Consider the following 26,929-nt stretch of genomic DNA (forward strand, 5'->3'; position numbering starts at 1 on the left):
TTGATCGTATGTGTAGATTTAGGTTAGGCAATATCCTATTTTTTGAGTTCGGATTTTGCTTGCAGCTGAATCTGATCGTTAGTAGATATTTGACTGTGCTGTAAATAGGAATGTCTATTAACATTTAACTTTTAAGAACACACTTTTAGATGGCAATTGCTGGTACTGCTAGCCATCTCTTGAAAAGATGGCCTGGCAATACTGTGATCTACTGTTATACACTTTGTTTTAAGAGAATAATTTCAATAACTGTAATAACTTTTTTACAGGGTTCAGACTGACACAATAGTGGCCTTTTTATTCATTCATTCTGATTCAATTTGCTTTGTTGTCCTTTTTAATCCCGCCCGGCTGTTGTTGCATGTGGAATGGATGAAAATGTTTCAAAATAAAAGCCCTGTTAAGCAAAAAAAGGTTTTTTCCTACTGAAAGGCTAGAGGACCATTTGAAATGGTTACAGTAAGTGTTGTTTGTATTACCAGTGTAATGCAGTAACTCTAACATGGCAAACGGAAGCGGATCAAAACAATGCTTTGTAGTACTAAAATATGACAAATTATAATTGTGAAACAGATTGAATTAGAAATAAATGCCTGCAACTAATTCAAGCCTGCTTCAAATAAAGGCCTGTTACCCTCTGCAGTTGAGGTAAATGAAGGCCCCAGTCACTACTTGAGGAAATATGGTGTAACAATATTAACGTTGAACGGGCATGACATCAGCATAAATGAAAGCCATGCAGGGTGCTTGCACAACCTGTATTTTCCTGGATAGGCTGCTGTCTGAGCATGTCTTTGTTACCGCAGATTAAAGTAGTATTCTAAACTTTGCGCTTAATCCCACCCAACCCAAGTTAAGTATGTTTGTTTTGGAGAATATTTGTCAAAGTTTAGCCAGTGTCTCCATTTTCATTTTGTTTAGCCAAATGATATTTGTACAAAGTGTTTGAGAACAAGGTCAAGTTAAAGTTAAGGTTCCTCTTTTGATTATTTTACACTGCTACTTATCAGGTTCTACTCCTCAATTATTATGTAATGAAACTTTATTTATAATTTATTTTTTTGTACTCAGTCAGTGGTTTCATCCATTTCACATACTGACTTTTGGATCGTCCCCAGGAGAGAGGTACAGACCAGGGGAGAGCCGTAGTAATGGGATGATACCTTTTTCAAGTCAAAACAGTCAAGTCAGTAGAGACAGGCGGCAGTGCAAAGCAATGCTGCAGTTTGCCAACAACAGATGTGCAAAGATTCGAGCGCTGGCTTCTTTGCATTCTTTCATACTGATCATTGTTCAGAGTTCACATAGTTGTCTGGCAACATAACAAACATGGATCAACCATAACCTCTGTATTGCAAAATTAGACATACTGACATACAAAATTACTGATAACAGAGAAGTGGAGCCATGAAATCTGAGAGAGAAATCTTGACGGTATATGTTTGAGCTGTTAAAAGGTTCTTTGTACCTCATCCCTACTACTAAGTGCATTTTTCGCATTATGTGGTAATAAGGCTATAAACATGAGAATAAGTTACATTTTGAAATATGTGCATTCGTTTAAACCTGACATCTGATTGGAAAGTAAACAGCCCAGAACTGCAGACTCCTGCTCAGACGGGAAAGCCAGTGTACTACAAAGATTACGACTCCAGATTGTAGCTGCGGGGACTGATTAATCTTTGTTTACCACAGTGTTAATAAGTCCATGTTTTACTGTCGATATTATTAATTTGCTTGTATAATTACGTAGGTTGACATGGGGCCACTACACTTTATTAAGTAGATGCACATTTGTCACATAGAAGTAGCTTCTGTTTCTAAAAGTTTCTAAGCAGCAGAATTGAGTTTGAAAATAGAATATTGGGACAGAAAAGTCACATTAACCGACAAAACCGAATGTCAAGTCCTTCACTTTTCGACTAAAGAATCAATTATTTGACTCCATCTTAAAAAAAAAAAAAAACACGCAGCCTGCTGTCCTGATATCCCGAACAAATCATCCTGGAGATTGGCTGTGCACTGCACTGGAGCTGCCGAGCTGCACTGCACAAACATGATGACATGATCCGTCTCAACAACTGCATCCCTGGCCCAGTTTATCCTCTTAGCACTGAAAGGACAGTAAGCCAAAGCTGCATTGGTGCAGATCATGAGGGTGGAAGTGCTCAGAGGAGGCAGTATAAGGGTTCGGCCACTGGCACCAAAGTCCAAGTCATGTGCTATTGCTTACAATAAAATGATGGACTGTGTAAAATTGTGTGGGATTTGTTACAGAATTTCATTCTATTTCTCCTGCCTTTTTTCAGGTGGTACGAAAAATGATGTGGTTGATGGACCACGTGTTCAAATACACTAACTTTGGCCTAGTGTCCTTGATCCATGGGGACTTCTTCATCAGACAGGTAGGAGATCCACGATTCCCACTGAAGGTCTTAGCAGGTTCACTTTTTTGCAGGGTTTAATGTGTTTGCGTTTGTGTTCATAGCCTTTATTTAGCCATCATAAGTTGAACATTAACATGCTTTGCACGTACTACATTGACTACACGTATATGTATTTCCATCCAGGGAGCTGCGCAGCAGGTTTTTCTAGTTGGTGTATTAGCCTCAAGTCTATATCAGCAGTTGTTGCTGGGAGATGAAGGACTACTTTCCCTCACTTGTCAATACCTTGTTTTTACTCCCTGAAGGTTTGAGGATACAAACACAGACCTTTGGATCATAATCTAACTCTTTCATTGTCCCAGCCACTGCTGGCTTGTTTTTACAGTGCTCTGCAAAAGTGGAGGCACTACCCATCTGCTTTTCCCAGCTGGACAGCAGATATGTTAGTAGGCTTTCTAGAGCCATGGCGTCCTCAGAAAAGGATAATGGCAGCGGACAGTAGTGTGGGAGGGCTGCTCAGCCCCACTGGGTCAGGCTGACCCGTCGTTGTGGGGGCAGCTGGAACAGAGCAGCCTGCTCTGACAGGCCTACACAGCGAGCATACAGGGCTCCCACTGGTCGGGGAATTCCTGAAAATCATGCACGTTTTTAGAGTTAAATTACTGGCAAGTTAAGCAGATTCATTTCAAGTGAGAGAATATCATTAAATTGGGTGGATCCACTCCCAAAAAACTAATGGGATATCCCATTTGCATCTACTATATAGGCTGGGCTGGACATTACGGCAAACAAATTAAATCTGATTGTGTTTTTTTTTTTTTCAGGGTCAATTCACAGTTTTAATCAATTTTTTTCCCTACAAAATCCAGGAAAACTATAACATTACTGAAAAATATTTGTAGGATTTTATACACAAGACAGCTGCAAAAGAATAATGAAAGACCTGCGACACCACAAGGCTTTCCTTGTTATGCATATTCGAGAAAACCATCCAGCTATTGCCTGTTGGTTTAAGATCCCTCAACTAAGTACAGTACAGACATTCACTTTAATAATCAGTTTCAGCACAGGTAGAGCAGAAAAGTCTGTACACCAGTTCATCTGTTCCTGCTGTTTGTGCTTAGTGACATCAGTCTGATATCTGCAGACAGCTGCTAGCTAGCATTAGCTACCCAGTGGGGCTGCTGGTTAAAGTCACGACAGTTCCATAAACTCCGGCAGGTGCACACATAGTGTGACTATGCTGGACTCGCTGGCAGCAGCTCCCATAAGACTGAAGTTTAAAAATATCAGTACTTCCTCTTAAATGACTGCACTGCTGACGTGTTGTTTCTATTAATATCAAAATATGTTTTGTCCACATTTGTTTTGTTGGAAAATAATCAATTAAAAAGGTCACACGTTCCCCTCTCACTTTTTTGAGCCGCAGATACATGATGGCAAGAGGGAATTAGGTTTTTTGGGTCATGGAAATGCATTGCCATGGAATTTCAAATCAGGCACTGTGCCGAGGGTGAAGCACCATGAGCCAGACAGAGTGTAGTGGAAGGCCTGAGCAGGCTCATTCATTTCTGCTATCTTCCTCCCCGTGTGATCCCCACTGGCATTTGTGTGTGTGCATTCTTGACATCCTTCCCCAGAATACTTCACACATCCACACAGCACCGCAAGCATCTGCCGCAGCCTCCCAAGTATCTGCTGTCCACTCAGGCTGGCAGACACGTCTCCAGCATCATTATGCACAGCACAACCCAGCAGGCTTTGATGGCAGTCGCACAGTTACTTCTGTTACAGGGCGTTTATTATTGTTGTTTGTTTGTTTTTTTTTGTTTTTTTCTGGTAGCACAAGTGTTCTAGACATTTCAAAACTCAGTAACCTTAAAATTAGCGGCGTCATTTAAGCATTTACAAACCCACAAAATTTTACAGTTCATATTCTGAATGAGCTCAAATAATGCACTTCATATCAGTTGCCATCTGCTGTTGGCTTGTTTTTCTGTTCAAAATTCAGCCACCTAGTTATACAAAATCCTCACTGTGGAGTCAGTCAAGCTGGCAAGTAAGGTAATTCTCTGTGCATATTTGAATGTGCAGTTTTACACATCTGGCAACAACAAACATAGAAACATAAGTTGTTTTTTGTTTTTTAATAACAGCCGGCTAGATAGGAGTCAAAGCTAATCGTCTGACCAACAAGTGATAAACACAAGGTCCTACAAGAGAAAATTATAGGAATGAGATTTAATTTTAGTCAGCATTAACAGCTGTAATGGAGAGAAAATCCGGGATAGTTTTTTTTGACTTTCTGAATGGTATCAGATAACAGTAAAAAATGTCAGTGTTGCTGTGTTTGTTCCAAAGACACTGTTTAAATAAAGTACATTTAAAACAGTTATTTTGTAGGCACAACTCTGCACATAAATGACACTCATTTTTTTTGGTACTTTTTAGGTATATTTACAACCAGTATCTAATAAATGTTGGCTATGATTATTCCCCTGACCAATGGCTACAGCATGTACACTCTGCGACTTTTGTTTGGCTGTCTCTATGGATATCCTTGGTTCCATTTGACGAAGGCAGTGGGAACATGGCTGCAACAAAGCTAGTCGCTTGATAGACAGGTGGCCTAACACCTTCATCTATGGATAAATCAACTTGATAACACAGTCAAATCCATACCCAGGTCCAAAGGGAAAACATGATTTTTTTAATTTAAAAAGAGAGGAATATTCTTCTGGTATTGGGTAGACGGTAGAAGTGCTCTCCTTGTCCCCGCTACACAGACTGCTACTTTTCCCTCAGTTCGCTTGGCTCTCAAAACCACTGTCAAACCACAGTAACAGTCTCAAGGTCATGTACAGGTTTGTGCCGTGTAGAGTCACCTAATTCTTGTCTCTCTGTGTATGAATCAGAGACTTTGTAGCTGCAGCTAAGAATAGTTCTTCGCAGATTTTTTTTGCAAATGTATCATAATTTTAAGACTTTCAGTTGTGGTTTAAGCCATTTTAAGACATACAACTACATAGACAAAGCACGTGTGCCCACACGACACACACACACAGTCCAGCCCAGCTTTGCTAATGTATTTAAAATGGCTTTTGACCAGACCAAACTAAAAATCAATCCTGCTCCTCCTCGTCCCGTTGCTGCTAATGCTCTTAATGTTGCCAAGGCCATCATGTTTTGCATCCGTTTCAGTCGTGCCATTAATTTTGCTCTGAGTGCCCCACAGTGTTACTGCAGCTAAGTTCTGATTTGTGTTAGCTTGTTTTCATTTGTTTGTTTCCTGACTAAAAACCATCCATCTTATCAAGTTAATGAATTTAGCATTTAGCTTCAACTGCCTTGTTTGTTTGGGATAATTAAATACCCCCCAACTGTTAGAGATAATGGTACTTGATTTGAATGCACTTTCTAGACTAATAAGAGCTTGAAACAATTGTAACTACACTGAGAACTTCCATTTATGTGACCAAATTATTGGTAAGACCATGACGTTGAGTTATGTTGTCTGAATGTATTTTTGGGTTGTTCCTACAGGGTAAAGCTCATCGAGACAAGCAGCTGGTCTACCTGAAAGATCACCTAGACAAATACTACCACAGCCGTGACAGGAAGTGGATAGTACTGTTCCCCGAGGGCGGCTTCCTGCGCAAGCGGCGGGAAACCAGCCAGTTGTTTGCTAAGAAGCACTCTCTCCCCCACCTGACCCATGTCACATTGCCTCGTCTTGGGGCCACCCATGTTATCCTGAAAACCCTGTCCGCCCAGCAGGAGAACGGCAGTGTGAACAGTGAGACTGGGACCCCTAACCAGACAGGTAACTAACACATACACACACCGAGGCTTTGTCCTTCTTTTGAGTGATTCTGACTAAGGATTGCTAAATTTTATAAGCGCCTGTGTCATTTTTCAAAATAGCCATATATAGCTGAGTTGGTGCTTTTAAACAACTGACACTGTGCATTTGGGGTAAAGACAGTTTTAAATGTGCTAAAATTAACGTATAGAAAGTTAGTAAAAATCAACCAAACTCTGAGAATTAGACCACAAGGAAAAGGCCCACTTCTTTTCAAGTCTGAACCCTAGGTTCTGGTGTTTATTTACGGAAGTGTCTTTGGCTCATCTCAAAATTACAGTATGTGACAAGGAAGGTAGAGAAGACAGGTTTAAATGCCTTTGAATGTTGTATTTTTACGTCTGGCAGAAGGCTTTTTTGAGTTTGCAAACTGCTGCTTTATTGTGTACAATAGTTCTCGATCAAATGTGGCTTTAAGTTTGCTAGAGGGCCAGGGATAGAGCACACTTCAAACATGAAGCATTAAATCATCAACTCTGCGTCCCATAGTCCTCTGGGAATCCTGTTTTAAATGAAAGGTGACTGGTGGTAAAGATCGTAGGAGAAGAAAGGGGTGACATGCACAGAGGTGCCAGAAATTGCATCAAGGTCCCTGAAACCCCAGTGGTGATTTGCAGGAGAGTAATTTTTCTGTCTAGAGACCAGCCCTAAATACAGCCAATGAGCAGGAAGATAACTCTGCAATTAACAAGCTTTGAGAGTGAAAATTCCTTTTCTTGTCACTTTTAGTTTGTAACATCTTAAAGATGACAAAACAAGAGAAAACAAAAATCAACAAAGCATGGAAACCAAGTGAGGTGTACCTTTCCAATTATACTGTCTTTATGTCCATATTGCCTTTAGATACAGTATATCAAGATCCAGGTAGGATAGCATCCTTGGTGTTTGTTGTGCAGGTTTTCCATTTATCTTATTTTTCTGGGAAAGGTCTCCCCTTATTCCCCAAGGAAAACATCAGTTGTTCTGTCAAAATACATACCTTACTATGCCTATCCATCCTAAGCCTAGTTGGTTGCATTTTATATCAGTTTTTACTGATATAGGTAAACTATTGCATATACTTCTTCATTTTTAATCAGCTCAAGATGCAAAATCTTGCTGTCCTCAGGGCTCTCGTAAAATAAAATGCTGCCTAAGATTAAACACATGTTCTCCCAAAATATGTTTATCACATGACCACAAGATATGAGAATGTTAAGCATTCATTTACCCTCATAAAGTCCAACAAGTGTGAAGATAATAAACAAATGTTGGCATGTTTTTCATGCTACCCGGATCGGGCCTTGTTTCAAAAGGAGGGCTATTATGCACTTAAATCCAGGTTGTGGACTACTGTAAAAAAAAAAAAAAAAAAACTTTTTCAGGGTTTTAATCAGCAAAATTATCCAGATAACTCAGTAAACCTCCTTCTTTGAACCATCCTCAGCAAAAACTACATTGTTAAAACAGCCATAAACATAAACACACAGACACAATCAGACCCCCATGCCCCTGCACACTGCACACTGAGTTTACCCTGTGGACTCTCCTGGCCTTGGTTCAAAATCCATTTTAAGGGTTTGGTGTGTTCATAGTAATTCAGAGAGACTTTGGACCAGCATTATTGAGAATTAGGTTCAAGGACTTTAACTTTTCTTGAGTTTGCTAACACAGCTCTGTGTCCAACTGCCTCAGCACTAGCGCCACGATGCCATCTGTTTATCCCTCTGCAGGCCAGACTGTCCAATCGAAGGAGTATCTCTTAATTGCCTGTCATAGAATTTAGATAACAACGAGCACAGTGCCGTTTATTTGCTAAACTATGTGCTGTGTGTGCAGTTTTTAGTTTTTGGCTTTTCTGCTAATTTAGCACAAAGTCTTAACCCATCTCATCAGTGTCAACAACCTCTGGCAGGAAGGGGGATTTTTGAACATTTCAGGGTATGTCAGTCTTAGGCATTTCTAAGTGCACATTATGTTTTTCCTGCTTTTGTGTGCAATACTTTAGTTCATATATCCCGGTTCATTCTTTATGTATATATCTCTGTGTCCTTTCCTCTGTTCCAGCAGCTCAGGAGGAGAGGAAGCTGGTTGCTGCAGTAGGGCCTGTCCTTCCATTTGAATCTAGCTAATGGCATTAAAACCTAGGGCAAGAAAAAAAAAAACACACACATACGCAGAAGAGCGTTATGTCCCTCACTGTGTGTGTGTGTGTGTGCGTGCGTGCGTGCGTGCGTGCGTGTGTGTGTGTGTGTGTGTGTGCATGTGCGCGCGTGCACACGCCTGGCTGATCAAAGACCCGGCTCTTTCTCCCTCTGACCCTCCGTGGTGCTCTGCAGAGGTGCCCAGAGCTTGCTGACTCACTCAGAGACAAACGGGCCACTTGGAGAAAATAGGATTTGATGTAAATGTGTGTGCTGCTGTGTATCAGCCATGCAATGTCACCTAGGCTGAATACACTGCGCAGCAAAGATACCAAATACATGGGTCACTGATCACCAGTGTAGTTCACAGCCTGCAGAGAGGCACTGTGAGCAGCTAAGACTGATAAAGTTTATATGTTAAGAACCAATTGGCAGGTGAGCAAAGTTCACAGCCGTGAAATATTTAGGGTGTGAATGAGGCTGCATATGACTCACATGTGTGTTTTGAAAGCACCGACCAATCAGAAGCGGTTATTTCCCAACGGTTTGGTTAGTAGGCGGGACAGGTGTGGGCTTGAAGTGTTGTAATTGGCCTGCAGAGTGGCATGATAGAGAGCCAGATAATTGCTGCTGTATTTCCTTTCTCTAACTGTTTATAGAAGGACATGTCCTCTTTGATGTCATTTTAAATCACCACAGCTGCTGTTATTAAAGTATTGTTTGTCACAGCGTGTAGGGCACTGGTGACACCTTGGATCAGGGCCCTGTTCTTTGGCCAGCTACTCACAAGAGACGATGGCTGCCTTTCAACACACTTGGACAGAGATCTGGATCCAATTACCCACACAGGGATAGCTCTGGAGCTAGCCATTCCCATCAGTACCGTTGCTTAACATGTCATTTATACATTGGTATAAAATGAGCCAGCAGCTTGGGCCTCAGCTGCTTTTTTTTCTGGCTCCTTTATCTGGAGTTAGAGCCCTCAAACAAATTTACACTAAGTAAACAGGTGTGCATTCTTAAAGGTCTGGTTTCTTTCATGGTCTTCTGCCCTCACTATGTGTGTAGATGCACAGCTATTCAGCAGGCTAAACACACTTCCAATAAGGAATGGGATATTTAGGTTTTACTGGAAGCAATTGTGAAACTTTTTAAACAGGATTGGGCAACAAATTTGGGGATTAACTATCAGAAAAACAATATCATAAATAAAATTTAAACCAAAGTATTGTAAAATGGAATTAGAACAGTAACAAGTACAACCAACGGTTATTTTTATCATTGATTAATCTGTCGATTATTTTCTCAATTAATCTGTTAGTCGTTTCATCAATAATATGTCTAAAAAGTGTGAAAAATGCCCATCACAGTTTCCCAAGGTGATGTCTTCAACTGTCTTGTCTGGGCCAATAAACAGTCCAAAACCCAAACATGTTGAAAAAGTATAAGGAGGAAAATACACGAGTTAGCTCAGCAGTAATTTAACATTTACTTAGTGTATTACTAGCAACAGATTAGCCTGAGACCGCTAGCTTGGTTAGCACTAAACTGATCACAGACAAACTAAATTTAAAAAAAATTACACATCAGTCACAAAATATCTATAACAAAAAGAGTATTTAGAAATAATAAGCACATTTGGGGAGTAATTAAAAAAACTAGTTGTCAATATTTGCCTGCTCACAGATCTGACAAAATGGGGGATGGAACGATGTTAGTTGAACTAACTGCCATGGAACTCTGTCAGGAGTGGTTGCTATGGGCAACCGAATGTTCAGCTGAAACCGGCATCAGGCATCATGAGGGACTGATATCATTATTGTTAGTATTAGTAGCATTAGTACTATTATTACTATAAATCAGACTTGTGAGTTAAAGTTGACCCCCTTTGGGCAGAAAGATATCAATACCGATAATACATCTCATATTTTACTTTTTTATAAAGGCACTGTAAAAACACTTGACAGCAGATTTTACTAACGCAGCTGTTACACACTTTATGTCACTATATGCAGTATACAGACATCTGTTTAAAAAGTAAAGTTTGAAATTACTATTCAGACACTTGGTAATTAGCTAAGGATGACAGTATCTACCTACGAGATGGGATCTTAGTGGGGCATTTAACTGTTGGTGAACATTAGGACTAATACAAATAAAAATGAAATGGCCAAGTGCTCACCCAGTTTCACATCTACAAAGTCCAGGGATCCTCAAGGTGTTGTTGAACGTGAAAAAACTGGACCCAAAAAAATGTTCTGAAGGCACTCTTAGGCAGAGCAAGGAGAGAAGTTGTATTAAAACCCTTATTTTAGTTAAGTGTATTCGTTAAGACTGAGGTCGAAACCAGTCGGAGTGCGTGATATAAATAAAATCCTCTATAACATATGTAATTTTGTGTTGTGATATCGATATATATTGTCCTATAGTAGAGATGTCAGGGATGTTGCAAGTCAATTTTAAATACTTGACAACTCAATCATCTACTTTGGAACACTGATGCAAAAATGATATAAAAATCCAATATTGTCATAAAGCATTCGTGCTCATTGATTTACAGCTTGGCCAACAATGGCTTGATAAACCCAGAAATAAGAAAGTGAAGATATCTTTCACAGGATAAACATCATTGCAAAATCTATAATGGTAGAAAAAGTTATATTTTCTCATGGCTTATATTGCAATATTGCCAAACTCCAGTGTATTCCAAATGGCTAGTGATCCACATGATTTGGATGTTGCTGGTTGTTATGGGTGCTACTGTTTTGTAGAGAGGAACTGTAACCGACAAGGTGTCGTCATTGATCTGGACTAACTGGCATTAACATTGTGAACCTAAATCAAAGGAAGTCTGTTTGTAAACTATAATTGCCTATTCTTCCCTAATTTGGTAATGTCTCTGTCACACTCTTTCACCCCCTGCTCCACTTTTTTTTTTTTTTTTTTGTATGCGCGTGAAAGGGTCGGAATTATGACTTGTTGGCAACATTTATTATTTTACCGCTGTTGACCCTGACAGGGTGCAATGTAACACGGCTGATCTGTTGTATAATTTAGCCTCACTTTGTCACACAAGCCACGGCATGTTTACTTTGCATAAAGAAGTGCTCAGAGGGGGGAAGTGCTTGCTACACAGTGATAGCAGACTGTACGGGCTGTGACATTAGTCAAGCAGACACATAGATTTGTCTTGATGTTAGATTTGTCCATACCGACTGAGGCTGCTGGTGTTTTCTCTTTAACATTTGACAAGCTTGTGCCGAGTATGCAGCTTAAAGGAACACTCCAGCATTTAGTTAATGCGCTTGTTTGCACAGTCAGATGTTACGGTTGTTATCAGTTTTATCACTGCGTATCCAGGGTATAAACAAGTCAGGGACGCGTTTAGACTAGCGGAGGAAATGCAGGAGGAAATGTGTAACTTCTGTCCAAAGTGAAGAAGTATGCCTTTCAACAATGCTAGGGGTGGTGGATCACCTGTTGTAAGTTTCTCAACATTCACCACTCCCAATACTGAAACCCACTCACATACTGTGGCTAGTCACTGCATCCTTATAGTCAAAGTCCCAGCATACTTCACACACACACACACACACACACACACACACACACACACACACACACACACACACACACACACACACACACACACACACACACACACACACACACAATTAATGTTTGAGTCAACCTCAGTCCTGCAGGTGTTAGATTAATAGCAGGCAAGGGGTTTAATGCAGAAAAGATATATTAGCCTTATCATGCCCTTTTATTTTAATTTATTTTGTACTGTTTATGTACAGATGAGTGCAAAGCTGAACCTGCATAATGTACATAAATACTTGTACAGATGCACCCTGCAGCTGACTAAAAATTTTATCACATTTAGCATTCCCTCTCTACCATCTGTCCTCCCTCGCCTTCCTGTCTCACTACTTTCTTCACGCTTCTTCTTTCCTTTTCCATCTTTCTATCCTCCCTGACTCACCCTTCCATAAATTCTAGGTAATAAATTAGAACTACAAAATACAAGAAAGTATGTTTTTATAGTAATTTATTAGTAAGATAATGTGTTGTGAAGGACTAGCGTTTGAGGTACAAAGGTTTCTGTCACTGTGACTTATAAATGTAGCTGCCAGCCAAATTCTGTATGCCTTCGGGCTTCAGCTGGTGTTCCACCAGTGACTTTGGCTTTGGCAGGTAACCAGCCTTCATTTGGTTGCACTGCTACGATATGAAAATCTCCAGGGACACCTACTTGTCATAGACACTGTCCTTAAGAGGGAGGATGGCATGCATCCGATCGATATAAATGTCATCGAATCTCTACCAGCTGCAGGGCTGCTGTATTGTAGACCGATCTTGACCTCTGAACCTTTTTGATTGGAGGTAAACATGTAGTGTGTCACTGTGGTGATTACTTAACTATGGCATACCTAAAAACACTAAGTGAAGTTTGGGTATGCTTTAGCTTTTGTATCCCTGGGCATCTTCTTGTCCTCCCAACTCACTTTCTGTGTTTGTATTTTCTCCCATTGACAGGTAACAAGCGTAAAGGCCTGCAGTGGGTAATAGATGTGACCATAGCGTACCCTAAAGCAACACCCATGGACATCCAGACCTGGATCTTTGGCTACAGGCCTCCTACAGTCACACATGTACATTACAGGTAAGGATGTAATGTTTGTCATTACATTTACCTTTTCACTTTTCCATATGAGCTTTGTTCTAACGTAGTTTCCCCTAAACTCTAATTTGTCATTCACATGAGAGAGAACGTCAGAGCCATTATTGCTATACAAGAAGAAAGTGCTCCGTAATCCTAGTAGACTTGTATTGTTTTAAACATTTTAAATCCGTATTGGGACTTTCAGGTCATGATTACCAATAAAGTATTAGTTAATCGAGGGACAGTGCTTTTCTCATGTCACACTCATGCTCTCATAGCCCTCCCCATGTCCTTGTCTTCCCAACAAACCAGAGAAAAATCTAAATTTTCTTCATGAGAGGAATCGCATTACCAGGGAGTCAAATCCCAGATCTATAATAGAGTTACGAGTCACTTCTGTTTGAGAGACACAGAGACTTTGAGACTCCCTGTTATAGATGTGACTCACTTTACTAGCGTTCACTTATATAGAGGTAAAACTTATCACAGAATCTTAAGTCCACCTACTGATAATGCAAGTTCATTGCAGAAAACCCCTCCTTGCATACCTTCATACCTGAGTCAGCAGGACACACCTGTAAAGAGGTAACAAGGTGCCTTCACGTGTGACAAGACCCAACATCTGCCATACATGTTGAAAGTTTCAGTCATTCCGTCACTTCATGTATGCAACATGTAGCCTTGCTTTTCTCCCTCTTTGTTAGGAGTCAGCTTTGAATAAGGCTTTTTGTAGTAGCATTAAAAAAAAACGTAACGTAACTTGTTAAATCAGAATTCAGGGCAGAGAAAGGGCATTTACTTCAGGTCTGCCATTGCATAAAAGTTGTGACATTTTTAAGCATCAACAAGGGAGAGTTGAGTGATTTTCAGTCCCTGATACAATGCATTAATAAAAAACATAATTTTAGAGTTGGCAAAATGAATGAGCTGATCACCACAAATTAGTCAGTTAATAGTTCAGCTCATTTTGAGCAAAAATGCCAAACATTCATGGGTTTAAGCTATTCAAATGTGAGAATTACCTGCTGTTCTTTGTAATATATATCATAGTAAACAAAATATTTTTTGGTTTTGGACTGTTGGTGGGACAAAACAAGCAATTCTGAAGAGGTCACCTTGGGCTCCGGGGAATTATATTGCCATTTTTCATATTTCACATAGAAGCAATTGATTGCTTTAATTGATCGAAACAGCAACAGCATTTCTCATAGACAACAAGGAAAAAAGGAAATGCAGGAATGGATAGAAACTAAGCTACAGTATTCATAATCAGCATCCTATTTCTGTAGCTAAGAATATCACTGCTCTTATGCAAAGCAAATGCTTTGCCTCTCCATGCTGTCCTGCTCTCACTGCCCTCCAGGTTCCCCTCTGCTACTAATCCATCCACTGGAGGATATGATGAAGGTGGGCCAGGATTAGATTTTTCTGTAGACTCAGTCCAAGATAAATGTGGTCCTCTGTGCATTGTCTTGACAGGTTAGATCATAAGGGGGCCGTATCAAGGCTCACGCAGGGGTCATCAAGTAGAAGTCATCTTGACCCTCGATGTTCACTTGCACTGCTGAACAACCGCCTGACGCTGCTCGTCCAGCGTGTACACTTTTGTGTGCGGGGTGGGATAGGGCAAAGTAAGGGGTGATTTATGAACCCCGGCCTGCCGGCCCGTCTCAGGAGGCTTCTCTTCCCGCTTTGACTAAAGCTTAGGACTCATTAGGTCTTTAATTAGATGAGCAGACGATGCACTAGTCCCAGCCCACCTCAGGGACTCTCCGATCAGCCATCCTCACAATCACCTTCCCCTGCTCGGTCAGCAGCTCTGCATCCTGGGGACGAATGGGCAAGCACCCAACCAAGCTAAAGGCACAGTTGGTCGTATAGCTAGTGTGCACAGTCAGTTCTAACTGTGTAGACGGCACTGATCATAGAGACGTCGGGTCTGTGCTGTCACATGTGCAGACTCAACAAGAAGATTAATCTGCATGCTGATCAAGGGAACACTGTGAGGGAGTGAGCAATATGATGCAAAATGGTGATGCAGATAGGAGAGGCGGCTAGGCGAGCGTGCCACCCTACAACAGTATCTCTGCTGTGCCAGTCTAGGACAGTTTACAGTGAGTGCAGCATTTTATTTATTTATTTTTTTTTACCAGCTTTCCTTCAAAAAATAAACTTGTAAGCATATTTTGGAATTTTGAGGGCTAAGACTTCACTACACAGTACTTTAATAGCTGAGCTTTTAAAATTGGGCATCTTAAGAGAAACGTGAACAATACGAGTCACACGAGTCAGTTATCGTCACACAGATGATAAAAAGGTTTCACCAGTCCGGCTAACCATTCACGGCGTCGTCAATCATATCAACAATGACAACATAACCAGGATAACGTTTTAAAAGATCTATTGAGAAGAAATGAACGTTGCTTGACCATTGGTTGAAGTGTTTTGAGAGTACATATCAGGCTTCAAGTTGGCTCGGTGTTACCTCTTTTACATGAAAGTTTCTTTTTTCATTGCCACAAAATGACAAAAACAAGTTTACTTCAGACGGGGAATACGGGTAATTCAAGGGCTGTACTGCAAAAGTTGTTTGAGTCTGTGGCATTAAATGGTGGTTTTCAGCTGTTTTGCAACTTGGGTCATGAGCAAATCGAAATTAAAAAAAAAAAAAAAATCTTCTTTGTCTTGACTAAGAGCCAGTTTGCACTTGAAACACTATTTTTCCAAATGTGATAAATTGGAAATATATAGAGGAGCGTTACAAGACGCAAATTTAAGTATAAACCAGCCCGATTGATGTTGGAATAAAAAACACTTCAAAATGTTTGTAGTAAAATTCATGAAATTGATGGTGTTATCGGAAAAAATGCAGGAAAGAGGACAGCGTAAAAACAGTGTAAGGGCTGTGACACCAAGCAGAGTGTCAGCCGCCGGCCCTATCGGTGATTCAGCATGTTGAATCTGCAGTGGAGGCAGTCGGTAAGATAGACCTCTCCGACTGCCTGTTCAGCTAAGCAAATCAGTGATTTCACCATTTTAGTGTGGTATCTCATTTTATTTTTTTGCTTCTGCCTCTTTTTTCTTGTCCTACAAGCAGAAGAACAGCAAAGACTGTTTAACCACCAGATGAGCATGTAAATGGAAATCTTTTTTAGAAGCATGTGTCTTCCGGTTTTCTTTTTTGGATTATAACCTGAAACTACTGACTAGTTATTTCCTCCCTCGCAGGCACTGAACACAGGTGTATGTCAGCTGTCGGCTTGTCATGTCATGACTGTAGCCTGTGTGGTGTGATTTAACGGAAGACATGAAGCATTCGATCAGCCTTTGCAGTCATTTTCGTGTGTTGGAGCCTTAAATGCGACCGCCTCAGCCCGACTTTTCCTATGTGAACTGACCTTGATAACAAACCGCCGACCTCCTCCTGTGCTACCGTTTAATGGGGCTGTGTAGATTACTATTGCGCCTGAGCCTCGGCTTCAAAACAGTCAGCTGAGTATTGAGTAATATTCTAGATGAATCCACGTTGAGCGCCCGGCACTTTTTTTTTTTTTTTAATCCTTCTACCTCCCTCTTCCTGTCCCTGCCTCCAGTCCTCACCCCTCAGCTCCACCCTCCCTTGCTGTCTCTCCTGCCCTCTCTCCATATAATCTCAGCCTCGCAGACTGCAGCATCATAAGCTCTCTGTGAATGGCAGATGGGAGAGCTAGGTGGGTGTACAGAGGCCGAACGAGGGCAGTAGTGGGTGTTAAATACGTTGAAATCCTTTTTGTTTAAAGTGTACCTTCTCCTCTCTTTTTCCACCGCTGCGTGCGTTTTCTGAAAGCCGCTGTTTTGAAAATATCTTAAAGTCGACATGATTTGTGGAGCCAGAGTTTGCGTGGTCACCACATGCATGCTTTCGAGCTGGGCACCTGGCTTTCTTTCAGAGTCAAGGCACGCTCACAGAATTGAGCGTGCCTTCCAGCCATACATACCGTCCTCTTTAAATATGAGGCAGATTTTTTTTCTAAAATCTCGAAAGATGCAATATCTGTACTTACTAGATGCAAATCAGACGCTACATTTCTGACTTTTTTTTTTTTTTACCAATTAGTGTTTATTGAGGTCCCTTCAACACCTCACACCAGGATCAATATCTCTCACGCTGCTGTTTTACATGTCAGTGTAATGAGTGCCTCGGTGATTAGAGATGGTGTCTGGGGATAATGAAAGAGTAGAGAGATTTCCTTTTTTCAAAGCTCAGGATCTTCAGAGGACTTGTCACCATAGAAACCCATTATAGGAGACATCCCCCACCCATATTCACTTCATTTGACGCAGAATCCTCCTCGAAGTTCAAAGCCCATTACCAGGGGTAGAAGAAGTATTCAGATCATTTGCCTCCGTAAAAGTAGTATTACATAAGTGTAAAAGTAATCCATTACAAGTATCCTGCATTTAAAATCATAAGTTAATGTACAGAAGTATTATCAGGAAAATGTACTTGAAATAACAAAAGTAAAAGTATTTGTAATGCCAAACAGCTGCTTACAATCACCAGACTTTTTTTTATTTGTATAGCAGCTTTCATACAGGTTAGTCCAATTCAGAGTGTTTTACAGATGACACACAAGCTGATAATTAGGCAGTACAAATATGCACAATAAAACAATTTGAAACTAATGCACATGATAAATAAAAATTACAAAAATGTAAAAGCAAAATAGATAACAAAATAGATGAATAAAAAGTTTAGAAAAAACAGTAAAAAAGATAAATGACATCAACAAATGAAATAGAGTAAGAGGGTGAAAATATTTAAAAGCATGAATACGAAAAATAATGATTTCATTAAATAAATAATGGTCATAAAACATTCTAATCAAAAGCCAGGCTAAAAAGGTAGTGTTTGTGAAACACATGGTGTTTCATCGAGCTGAAACACAATGGGTTTCATGAAGACATTTCTGTCTGTAATGTAGTCCTCAGAACCTTGTTTTTTCTATGCGGTGAGAATACTTCAACCTGTTTTTAATTTAAACCAAGTTGTTCAAGAAATATTCCAGATATAAGCGTCTGTATCTCCAAAATCACGCACCACCGCAGCACTAGAATTATGAAAAAGTTGATCTTTTAGATGATTCGCTTTGAAAACTGGCCGATACTGACTTTCAACCAGATTGAGTATCGGCCATGTCGGATCCACATCAAATACAGATTCTCCATCGATGTCACGTGTTTTGTGTACGAGTTACATTCATAGGTTCACTTTGGTGTCACAGAAGTCTGGGGACTATATTACATAGAAATGATTCCACTGAGTTCCACGCAGTGTTATACACAGATTTAAAATGTGGGAAAAAGAAAACACTGGTACCTGTATCAGTTTGCAATCACAATCACAATTGTGAAAAAAGAAAAACTTTGGTGATTGATACTGTTACATATGCTTTTTCCCTCTGAAATTTAGTAGAGTAGAAGTTTAAAGTAGCATAATAATGAAATACTCATGTAAAAGTATAAGTACAGTAAATATTTATCAAAGTATAGTAGTTGAGTAAATGTTTCTAAATATAACTAACTAAAAGCAAACATGAACCTTCATAAACAGCAGTTGGGTGTGCTGACATCTGTGTGACTGTCAAGTCAATTCAGGCCACATCCACCTGTGACAGGGACAGTGTGGCCCCTGACCTCTGCACAGATAACAGGTCAGGGCTCCCAAGCTAGGCAGTTATTAACCTCTAAACGGCACCTCCCACAACCTAAATCTCTTTCCTGTGCCCTCAAATGATAACAGCCACACTCTGTCGGCGCCCTATGGTCACGGTGACAAGGTGAAAGTGTGCTCCTGCCACGTCGACACAGAGATCAATCATGGTGGTGTTTGCTGTAGTGTGGTTCATGTAATCTAGACCAAGGGGGAAAAAAACGATACAGTATGTCCTTGTCCTTCCATTTCGTGTTCACACTGACTTTTTACAAACGAGGCAGAAAAGTATAATCATGAAGTTACATTGACTGGCAGTTTTGGTTACTGTGATCTTTCGTCCACGATGCCACACGGACCCATGAGCGAAATCAGATTCTGGCGACTGACAGGTGATGCAACTCCTAATGTTTGTATTTAAGCCTTCTGATGTCAGAAACAACTGATCATGAAAATTATTGATCGAGACTGCAGCTCAACCTTGTCTTTCATAAGTGGTGATGAACAGACAGAAATGGCACAAGAGGCATTTTGTACTAAATATTAAGGGAGGATAGCTACTGTGCGACCTCTACGTTTCACTCATTTCAGAAGGACAGAAGCTCAAAACACCGCTGTTCTAACTTGGAAAATCCCCACAATCCTGTGATGAAGTGCACACGTGTTACCGTGGTGACAAAATAATATAGGGTATATCCCACTTATACAGATCAGTAGACCACTATCCTAACAGTTCCAAATCTGCAGATGGATGTGATAGTAGTTAAGCTTTTGCATTTAAAGTCCTGTGGTCGGTCTGCTTCCACACCACAAATGAAACAGTATCAGAGTCCACTTGGAAGTGGCTTGAGAACTCCTTTTCAGGTGGTCTTGGTCCAGTTGTTTAGTCCACACCGGAGGTTCAATTGACAGCTGTCGCACCAAGCCCAAGCGAACCAGACCAAACGCCAAAAGCACCAGAGTTGGTTTGAACCAAACCAGACAGGTGAAGGCTCAAAGCTTTAGCTCTTTCATCCATAAAAGCATGAAAATGACAGTGCTCCCATTCTAATCAACCAACTGATTTACCAAAATGCAGGGAATGCACCAAAAAAATAAAACCATAGATAAAAACGACATAAAACTACATTCCATAATACATTTGTTAAACATCCAAATAACAATATAAAAGCAGATTAATATTAAAATAGATTAAAGTCCCAGTTTACATCCTCCATACAAAGTTAGGTGTCAAACCACCCTTAGATGGCAAATGAGCCAAATCGTAACATCTCTTTGGATGTTTGTTTAACTGCGCTCAGTGTTTTGGAGTTAAACTTTTTAATCCTACCAGGCGTAAAGGAAGACTGATATCACAGCCTTTTCTATCGCCAGTGTGCCGAAAATTGTGATCCAAACTCCGTTGTCATGTCCCCTGTGTAGGGAGAAACAAATTCTTTAACATGCAAGAACTCTAGCAGAAAATCCGCCATGTCTTCTAAAAGACCTCTAGTTACAAATGATTGTTTGACTGCCAGGTAATGAAAAATGGTCAGAATGTAACGACCTGTCTTTGTGGACGAGTTCGGAGGCTTTTGCCAGTGTGATAGCTTTACGACATTGGCAGATAACATGGGAAAGTTGTCACTGCACACAAGCCAGGACAGAGATTGGATTTTCCCTGCAGTAGTTGTTTAAATTAGTGTTGGCTCTTTGTTTACGTCTGTTGGTCTTACACACTTACAATAAACACCGGGGTCTCTTCCTAAGACTTGTTGTACATTACTAAGGAGTTCCATTGTAGCCGCTTAGTTACCATGTCATCACGTATGCGCAGGCATTACTGAGCAACTGATTACCTGCACACACACAAGTGGATTATATTTTTAGAGTAATTGTTGAAGATAAAGTCTGGGTATTAGGGGAGTAAATGACAAATAATTGACCATGTTTAGATGCACGAGAGTATCGTGGTTTTGAATGTCATAGTGGTTTGGATCATATTCTGAATCTGATGTGAATATGGAACATAGAGCAACCTGGTTATTCATAACCCCGTATAGATAATCATGACAGCATCCAGGTTTCTGATCGGCCGAGTTGCCTCAGCAGTTGAGGATGAACTCACTTTAGTTTCTGTCTGTGTAACTCTGCTGCATTTACCTCTCCATTGGATTTGGCTTCTTCATTTGATCACCAGCAATGGAAAAAGAGAGCAACAATACAGTTTATGGTTTGCGGACTTTTGCTTTCATTTCAGTGTCGGTCATCATTACATCTAGTGCTGAAACAATTCATCGATTAGTCTAAAAACAGAAAAATAATTTTAAGGAAATTTTGATGACAAAAATGCCCAACATTTTATGGTTCCAGCTTCTCTAATATGAAGATTTGGTGCTTTTCCCAGTTTCATTTCATATTAAAGCGAATATCTGTGGGTTTCATACTGTTGGTCAAACAAAAAAGCCTATTTGAAGACATCACTTACATTCTGTTTCAACGTTTTCTGATGTTTTAGACCAAACAACCAATTGATTAATCAAAATAATCAGCAGATACGGCGATAATGAAAATAATTGTTCGGCACTAATTACATCAGTTATCATCATCATTTTTTTGTTTTTCTGACTAAATATTTCATATTGATGATATTGCATTGATGACGAACCTGCACACGTGACGGAGAATGTTCAGAAACCTGGATGAGGTGCTAGGATGCCGCAGTATCCTGGTTAGTGTCAGAGTAGCTCCGGCTCGTATGTCTAGGTTTCTCAACACCAGAATGAGGCCTTTATGCGGGTTTCTGGAACCAGGATATGGTGTTTACTTGCACAACACAAAACAGGACACTCCAAAATACTGATCATAGCCAGAACGCTAGTGCACATGTGACAGCGTTCATTGCTCCTCAGTTGTTTCTAATTTTATAACATAAACAAAATTCTTTGTACGACACAACCTCATCAGTAATAATGTGACAGCTCATTGAAAGAAGAATGTGATAACTAGCATGGGTATGTTATTTAATACCTTGTCAATCACAAGTATGTACAGCCTTTTTTAAGGAGCAGTCACTGACGTAAAAATATCTTTTGTTGCAGTAAGTTGATCATGCATGTTAATGTAGACAGACCTCACAAAACACAATCAATTTGTGTGTTAAAAAAAGGCTTCGGCCTTTTTTGCAGATTGCTTAAGTCTAAACAGTTCAACTAGTCTTGTTTATCGACAAGTTGGGAGATTTCCCCACTTTTCTCCTTCTGGCTGAGCCTTTTTTACATTTGTTATTGGAGATTGTGTCATGTCCATTGTTCTGCACCAAACCCATTTCCTGGAACACAGACTGCCTTGAGTCAGAGGAAGCAGATTAAAGACTAAATGGAGCAATTAACGAGCGGACTCCTGCCGTCCCTCAACCTCTCTCTGATTGCAGATAAGCACTTCTTGGCATTCTGCGAGCAAGAGCCCTTAAGAGTCGTGTGGAGTGTGTGGTTCCCTCAGGAATCCCCATTGACAACAAAAGTAAAATTATACAACGAAATCTCCATCATTATTGATCCCGTATAGCACAAGTAAAACAAGGATTTGCGTATACTTTAACATATTTAACTAATTCTTTGTTTGATCGTTGCTTTAGCGTCACTCCAGAGGAAAATCAAGAGAAAGAACTCAAAGGCAGCAGGTTGGGATTTGGAGCTTCATTGCACATAGATGAGGAGCCTTATCTTAACTAAAAAGAGACAAGGAGCAGGACAGGAGGATTTTTTTCATCCCTCAGCCACACTGGCAGCTAATCTCAATATTCACCTTTTGTAGCTTTGTGCCTGAGCGCAGGCCTCCCAGGGCACCTCTTTGTTTCTCAAGACTTCACAGCCAGGGAGATTTGGGGTCATGCAGCGTCTCCAAACAATGACTGGCTGCCCTACAAAGAGGCTCATTGAGTGGACCGACTTTTCCAGCCACAGTCCAAATTTAATTAACTTCTCGACCAAGTTTGGAGGGAAAAATAATATCTTAAGAATGAGTGCTGCTCAGGAGCTAAATGGTTCAAACAAGGCAGTAAATACAGAAGATCAAAGCCTTCTGATTCACACTGTTTGTACCCCTAATGAATAAACAGGGATAACTATGTGGCAAAAAATAACTGCTGCAGTTAAAATCTGTTAACTACATTTGAGATTGTTATTTGTCATCTACTCAGGAACTAGCCGCAGAAGTTGCAGCATCACTTCTAAGTAAGATTGCACATCATCTGTTTCCTGTAGCGCAGGTGAAGACATGGCAAAAGTCGGACGTTGAAGGGTATTGAAAGAGGGAAGCTGCAGCTCTCCCCCAGCTGTCTGTCTCTGCGCCACGGTGTCAGGTTAGCAAGCAGGCCGGTGCCAAGTGGGTTACGCTAGAAATAAGAGCGCTGCTGTGGCCCACATAACCACCAGGTCCTCACCACCACCACCACCACCACTGTCACCACTGTACACTGTTACACACGCCACCATACTCTGTTTCTTCTCACTCAGCACAATATTTACACTGTAGAGCAATGCTTACCATTTTTCGCACTACTGCAAACAAAAGCCGAGCAGAGCATTGCTAGCAACTGTTTGGCTCTCCGCTTGCTTTTGCCGTTAATAGTAACATTTCAGTTTGCAGCGACATGTTAAACTGATTGATAGAAGTCTGCTTTTTTTTGTATGAGCCAAAAAGAGATCGCTGATGTTGGCCGCAGCTTGAAGTTTAAGTACAACCTATTAATTGTAAGCAGCCAGTAGAGTCCCGGCGTCTGAATCACCTCCAGAGAAGTTATCTGCACACGCTTAGAACACAACTTCTCACCTACATTTTAAATCCTTGAAGTGTATAGCTATTATTATTCTGTGTAGCAAATAATTATTATTATAGTAATATTACTCACACTGTGGAAGGCGGAGCCCAAAAAGTTTGTGAAGTTTGTGAACTGCTGTTTTTATTTTGGCTGCAAGTGGTTAATTTGAAGCCACTTTTACAGATAACTCATAAACCAGTGAAAGCAGCTGATAAGGGGAAGATACTGTATTCGATCTAAGCATGATGTGTTGATTTCCTGTGGATCCGAATCAGCAGCACCTCCTCCTAAACCTCAACTGTCCTCAGCGGCCTGTGCAGACACCAAAAGATCCTGATTTCACCACGAATATTTCAGCTCAGGGAAAGCGCTGTGGGAGCCACCTGCTATCCAAGGCCCTAAATCCACAAACCTTCCGATACCAAGCCAGTTCCAGTTTTTCTACTGCCAGGATTACCGAGCGATCAGTTTACATGACTGAGCAGAGAGGGACTTTGGGAGGCATCCTATGCTGGGGCAGGTGTGAAATGCTCTCTGGGCTCAAACAAGTTACATTAGATCACACACATAATCATTCATTCATGCACTTACATTTAATGACACCGCCTCCATCGATGACCATTGCTGTGAAAAAAAAAAAAGCCAGATTTTCCACATAAAAAATAAACTACAAATATGTAATATAAAAATAAACCAGCCCAAACCACAAATTGCCACCTATCACTGCAAGTAGAAGGCAGTTACAGGACTACAGGACAGGGGTGACCTGCTTGATTTATCCTTTGCTTTAATAACTACTTTCTGTCCACCTATTATTGGTCAATATCAGTCTTATTATTATAAGGGCACTGATGTGTCTATTATTCTCAGCCTCTCTCTGACCTTATTCTCTTTATCCTTAGTGCTTTGAGGTACATCAGTGGTAGTGGTTGGTTCCTATGGCACATCAGTAACAAAAAAATATACCTGCTATTCACAGACACAGTAGGAGAAGCTTTCGTTGAAAGTCCTGCTTTGACCTCTAATCACACTGTGACCACAGCAGCTTATCTCCAGTTTTGAGCAGCCCGAGCGGCTCGGGGCCGGGTGTAGCTGTGGGTCCAAAGCTGTTTTATCTTCAAAAATTCAGCTTTATTAGAACCTTTGACAGATGAAAGTGGTGGATTTAAGTCAGTTTTCTCGTGAATTTAACAGGAGTTTCATGCCGCCGGGCACCTAAAAAGTTGCCTTACTTAAACAGGACCTTGTTCAGGCTTGCCACAGAGCAACGGCCGCACAGTGAACCGCTGGATAATGAGGAGAAGTGTCCATAGATTTGCATTTAAAATATACGGACCAGACGGAAGTCTGCGTTGAATCTTCAGCTCCTACCCTTCTGATCTGGGGAATAAGCAGGCCAAAGCCTGTTTCCTGATTTTGGACATACAGACTGCTTCAGTTCAAAGATTTTACTGTAGAGAGGCTCTATCTGCACTAATGTCCTCTCTGACGGTAGCTGAGCTTTTTACACCAATAAAATTCAGAATATGGGCTCAGTGAGAATTAAAAGTGCTTCATGTAAACCCTTTAATCAGATGGTACTGGCTTATTCCAGAAGAAATTTCAATCATCAAGGAGGTGAACCTTTTTAATATCTGTTCAACACATTGACATTTATTACGTGAATGCTTATTCTGATTATTTATTTATTTTCATTATATTGATCATTTTATTGAGGGGATCCTGTATACACTTTTGTGGAAAGTAGGGCTGCGGCTAACAATTATTTTCATTATCAATTAATCTGCAGATTATTTTGTTAATAAATCAGTTGATCATCTAGTCAAGAAACTGTCAGAAAATGGTACAAAATGCACGTTATATTCTGAGTCCAAGGGGACGTCTTCGTATTCCTTATTTTGTCCGACCAGCAGTCAAAAACCCAAAGATATTCAGTTTACAATAAAAGAAAAGCAGCAAATCCTGACATTTGAGAAGCTTGAACTAGCAAATATTTCACTTTTTTTGCTTTAAAAGATGACAAGTACGATTATACGATTATCAACATACCGACATGTCGATCGTTGCAGCTCCATACTTGGTTATTTTCATTATCAATTAACGTGAGGATTATTTTCTGAATCAATCAATAATTTTATAAATAAAACATCGGAAGGGTTTTTAAAAAAGGCCCAATATATTCTCCCAGGGCCCAAGGGGTCAGTCCAAAACCCAAAGATATTCAGATGACTATAACATCTCACAAAGATAAGCAGCAAATGACATTTGTGAAGATCAAATCAAAGAATTTTTGGCAGTTTTTGCTTGAGATGTGACGTGATGAACGTTTAATCGATTATCAAATGAGTTGCTGATTAATTTTCTGTCTAAACTAGTGCTTTCAGCTCAGTTTTGTACCACTAATAATCAGAGTATTATTTTCTATTTTCGTATTACTGACATTTTTATTTTGGTGATCGTGTGAGCATCATACATCAGACATCATACTTTTGCACCTGCAACATAACAGAGGAAACAGGCCTGTCTTCTCAGGCGGCATCTACGCGTAAAGACATCATCCCGACAGGAGAACCGCTGCCTTCCCTTAGATTGCTTTTTAAGATATATTGAACACTTAACCAATCAATACCGTATCGCTTATTACTTCCCTCATACAGCAGCTTTCCTCATAGGCAGCGATGTACTCTTACTGTGGACGTTATCCGGCGGGGAATATTGAGCAAACGTTGAGTGCAGAGGAAATGCTTGTCTGAGGGAGGAGACCGTAACCTCTATTTGAAGGTGACCAGGAGCTGCCTGTGTGGGAGTGCAGCCTACTAGGGACCCCTTCTGGCTAGAAATGAGATTTCATCAGCACTCTCTTCATGGCTTGTAAAAGTCACCCTTTTTATAGGCCTCCTACTGTTTTCACAATGTCAGCCAGAACAGCAGTCATCGTGTTGATCATTTGTGATCTTAGAAATGTATAAAACAACTTTATCATCCTGCTAATCCATACTTTTTTTTTTTTTTTTTTTTACAAGATACCATTACTTTTAATGCACACAAAAAATTCAAGAGAAGTATAATGGACCAGAGATACAAAACATATAATATTACAACCATCTTTTCAGAATATTTTCTAGCAAACGCAGTCTTTCATCTTAACCCATCGATAATTTTAAAAAGTTGAACGTCGATTTATCAAAACAAAGCAACTAAACCTGTGTTCTTTTCTCAAACTCAATACAAAAAAAATTTAACAAAGGCTCTGGAAAGTCGTGATGGGTATTTTTGCTATTTGTTGACCTGCTTTAGACTAAAAAAAACAAATCAATTAATCATAAGTTATTGCCTTACTAATGCCTCACCGTGCCACCGCAGCCAACCACACACAAAAGACGGTGTCTGAGTAG

The 26,929-nt window shown here is 40.3% G+C and overlaps 1 protein-coding gene across 1 annotated transcript in view; it reads left to right on the forward strand.

Moving 5' to 3' along the window:
* Positions 1–26,929, forward strand: part of lpgat1 (lysophosphatidylglycerol acyltransferase 1) — a 46,127-nt gene that overhangs the window by 16,694 nt on the left and 2,504 nt on the right. The window contains exons 3-5 of the mRNA XM_040125701.1: positions 2,310–2,405; positions 5,931–6,210; positions 12,915–13,041. Of these exons, the coding sequence (XP_039981635.1) occupies positions 2,310–2,405; positions 5,931–6,210; positions 12,915–13,041 (503 nt within the window). The remainder of the gene's footprint in view (positions 1–2,309; positions 2,406–5,930; positions 6,211–12,914; positions 13,042–26,929) is intronic.

Source organism: Xiphias gladius, chromosome 4 (assembly GCF_016859285.1).
Source record: "Xiphias gladius isolate SHS-SW01 ecotype Sanya breed wild chromosome 4, ASM1685928v1, whole genome shotgun sequence".
In the NCBI taxonomy this organism is placed as follows: Eukaryota; Metazoa; Chordata; class Actinopteri; order Istiophoriformes; family Xiphiidae; genus Xiphias; species Xiphias gladius.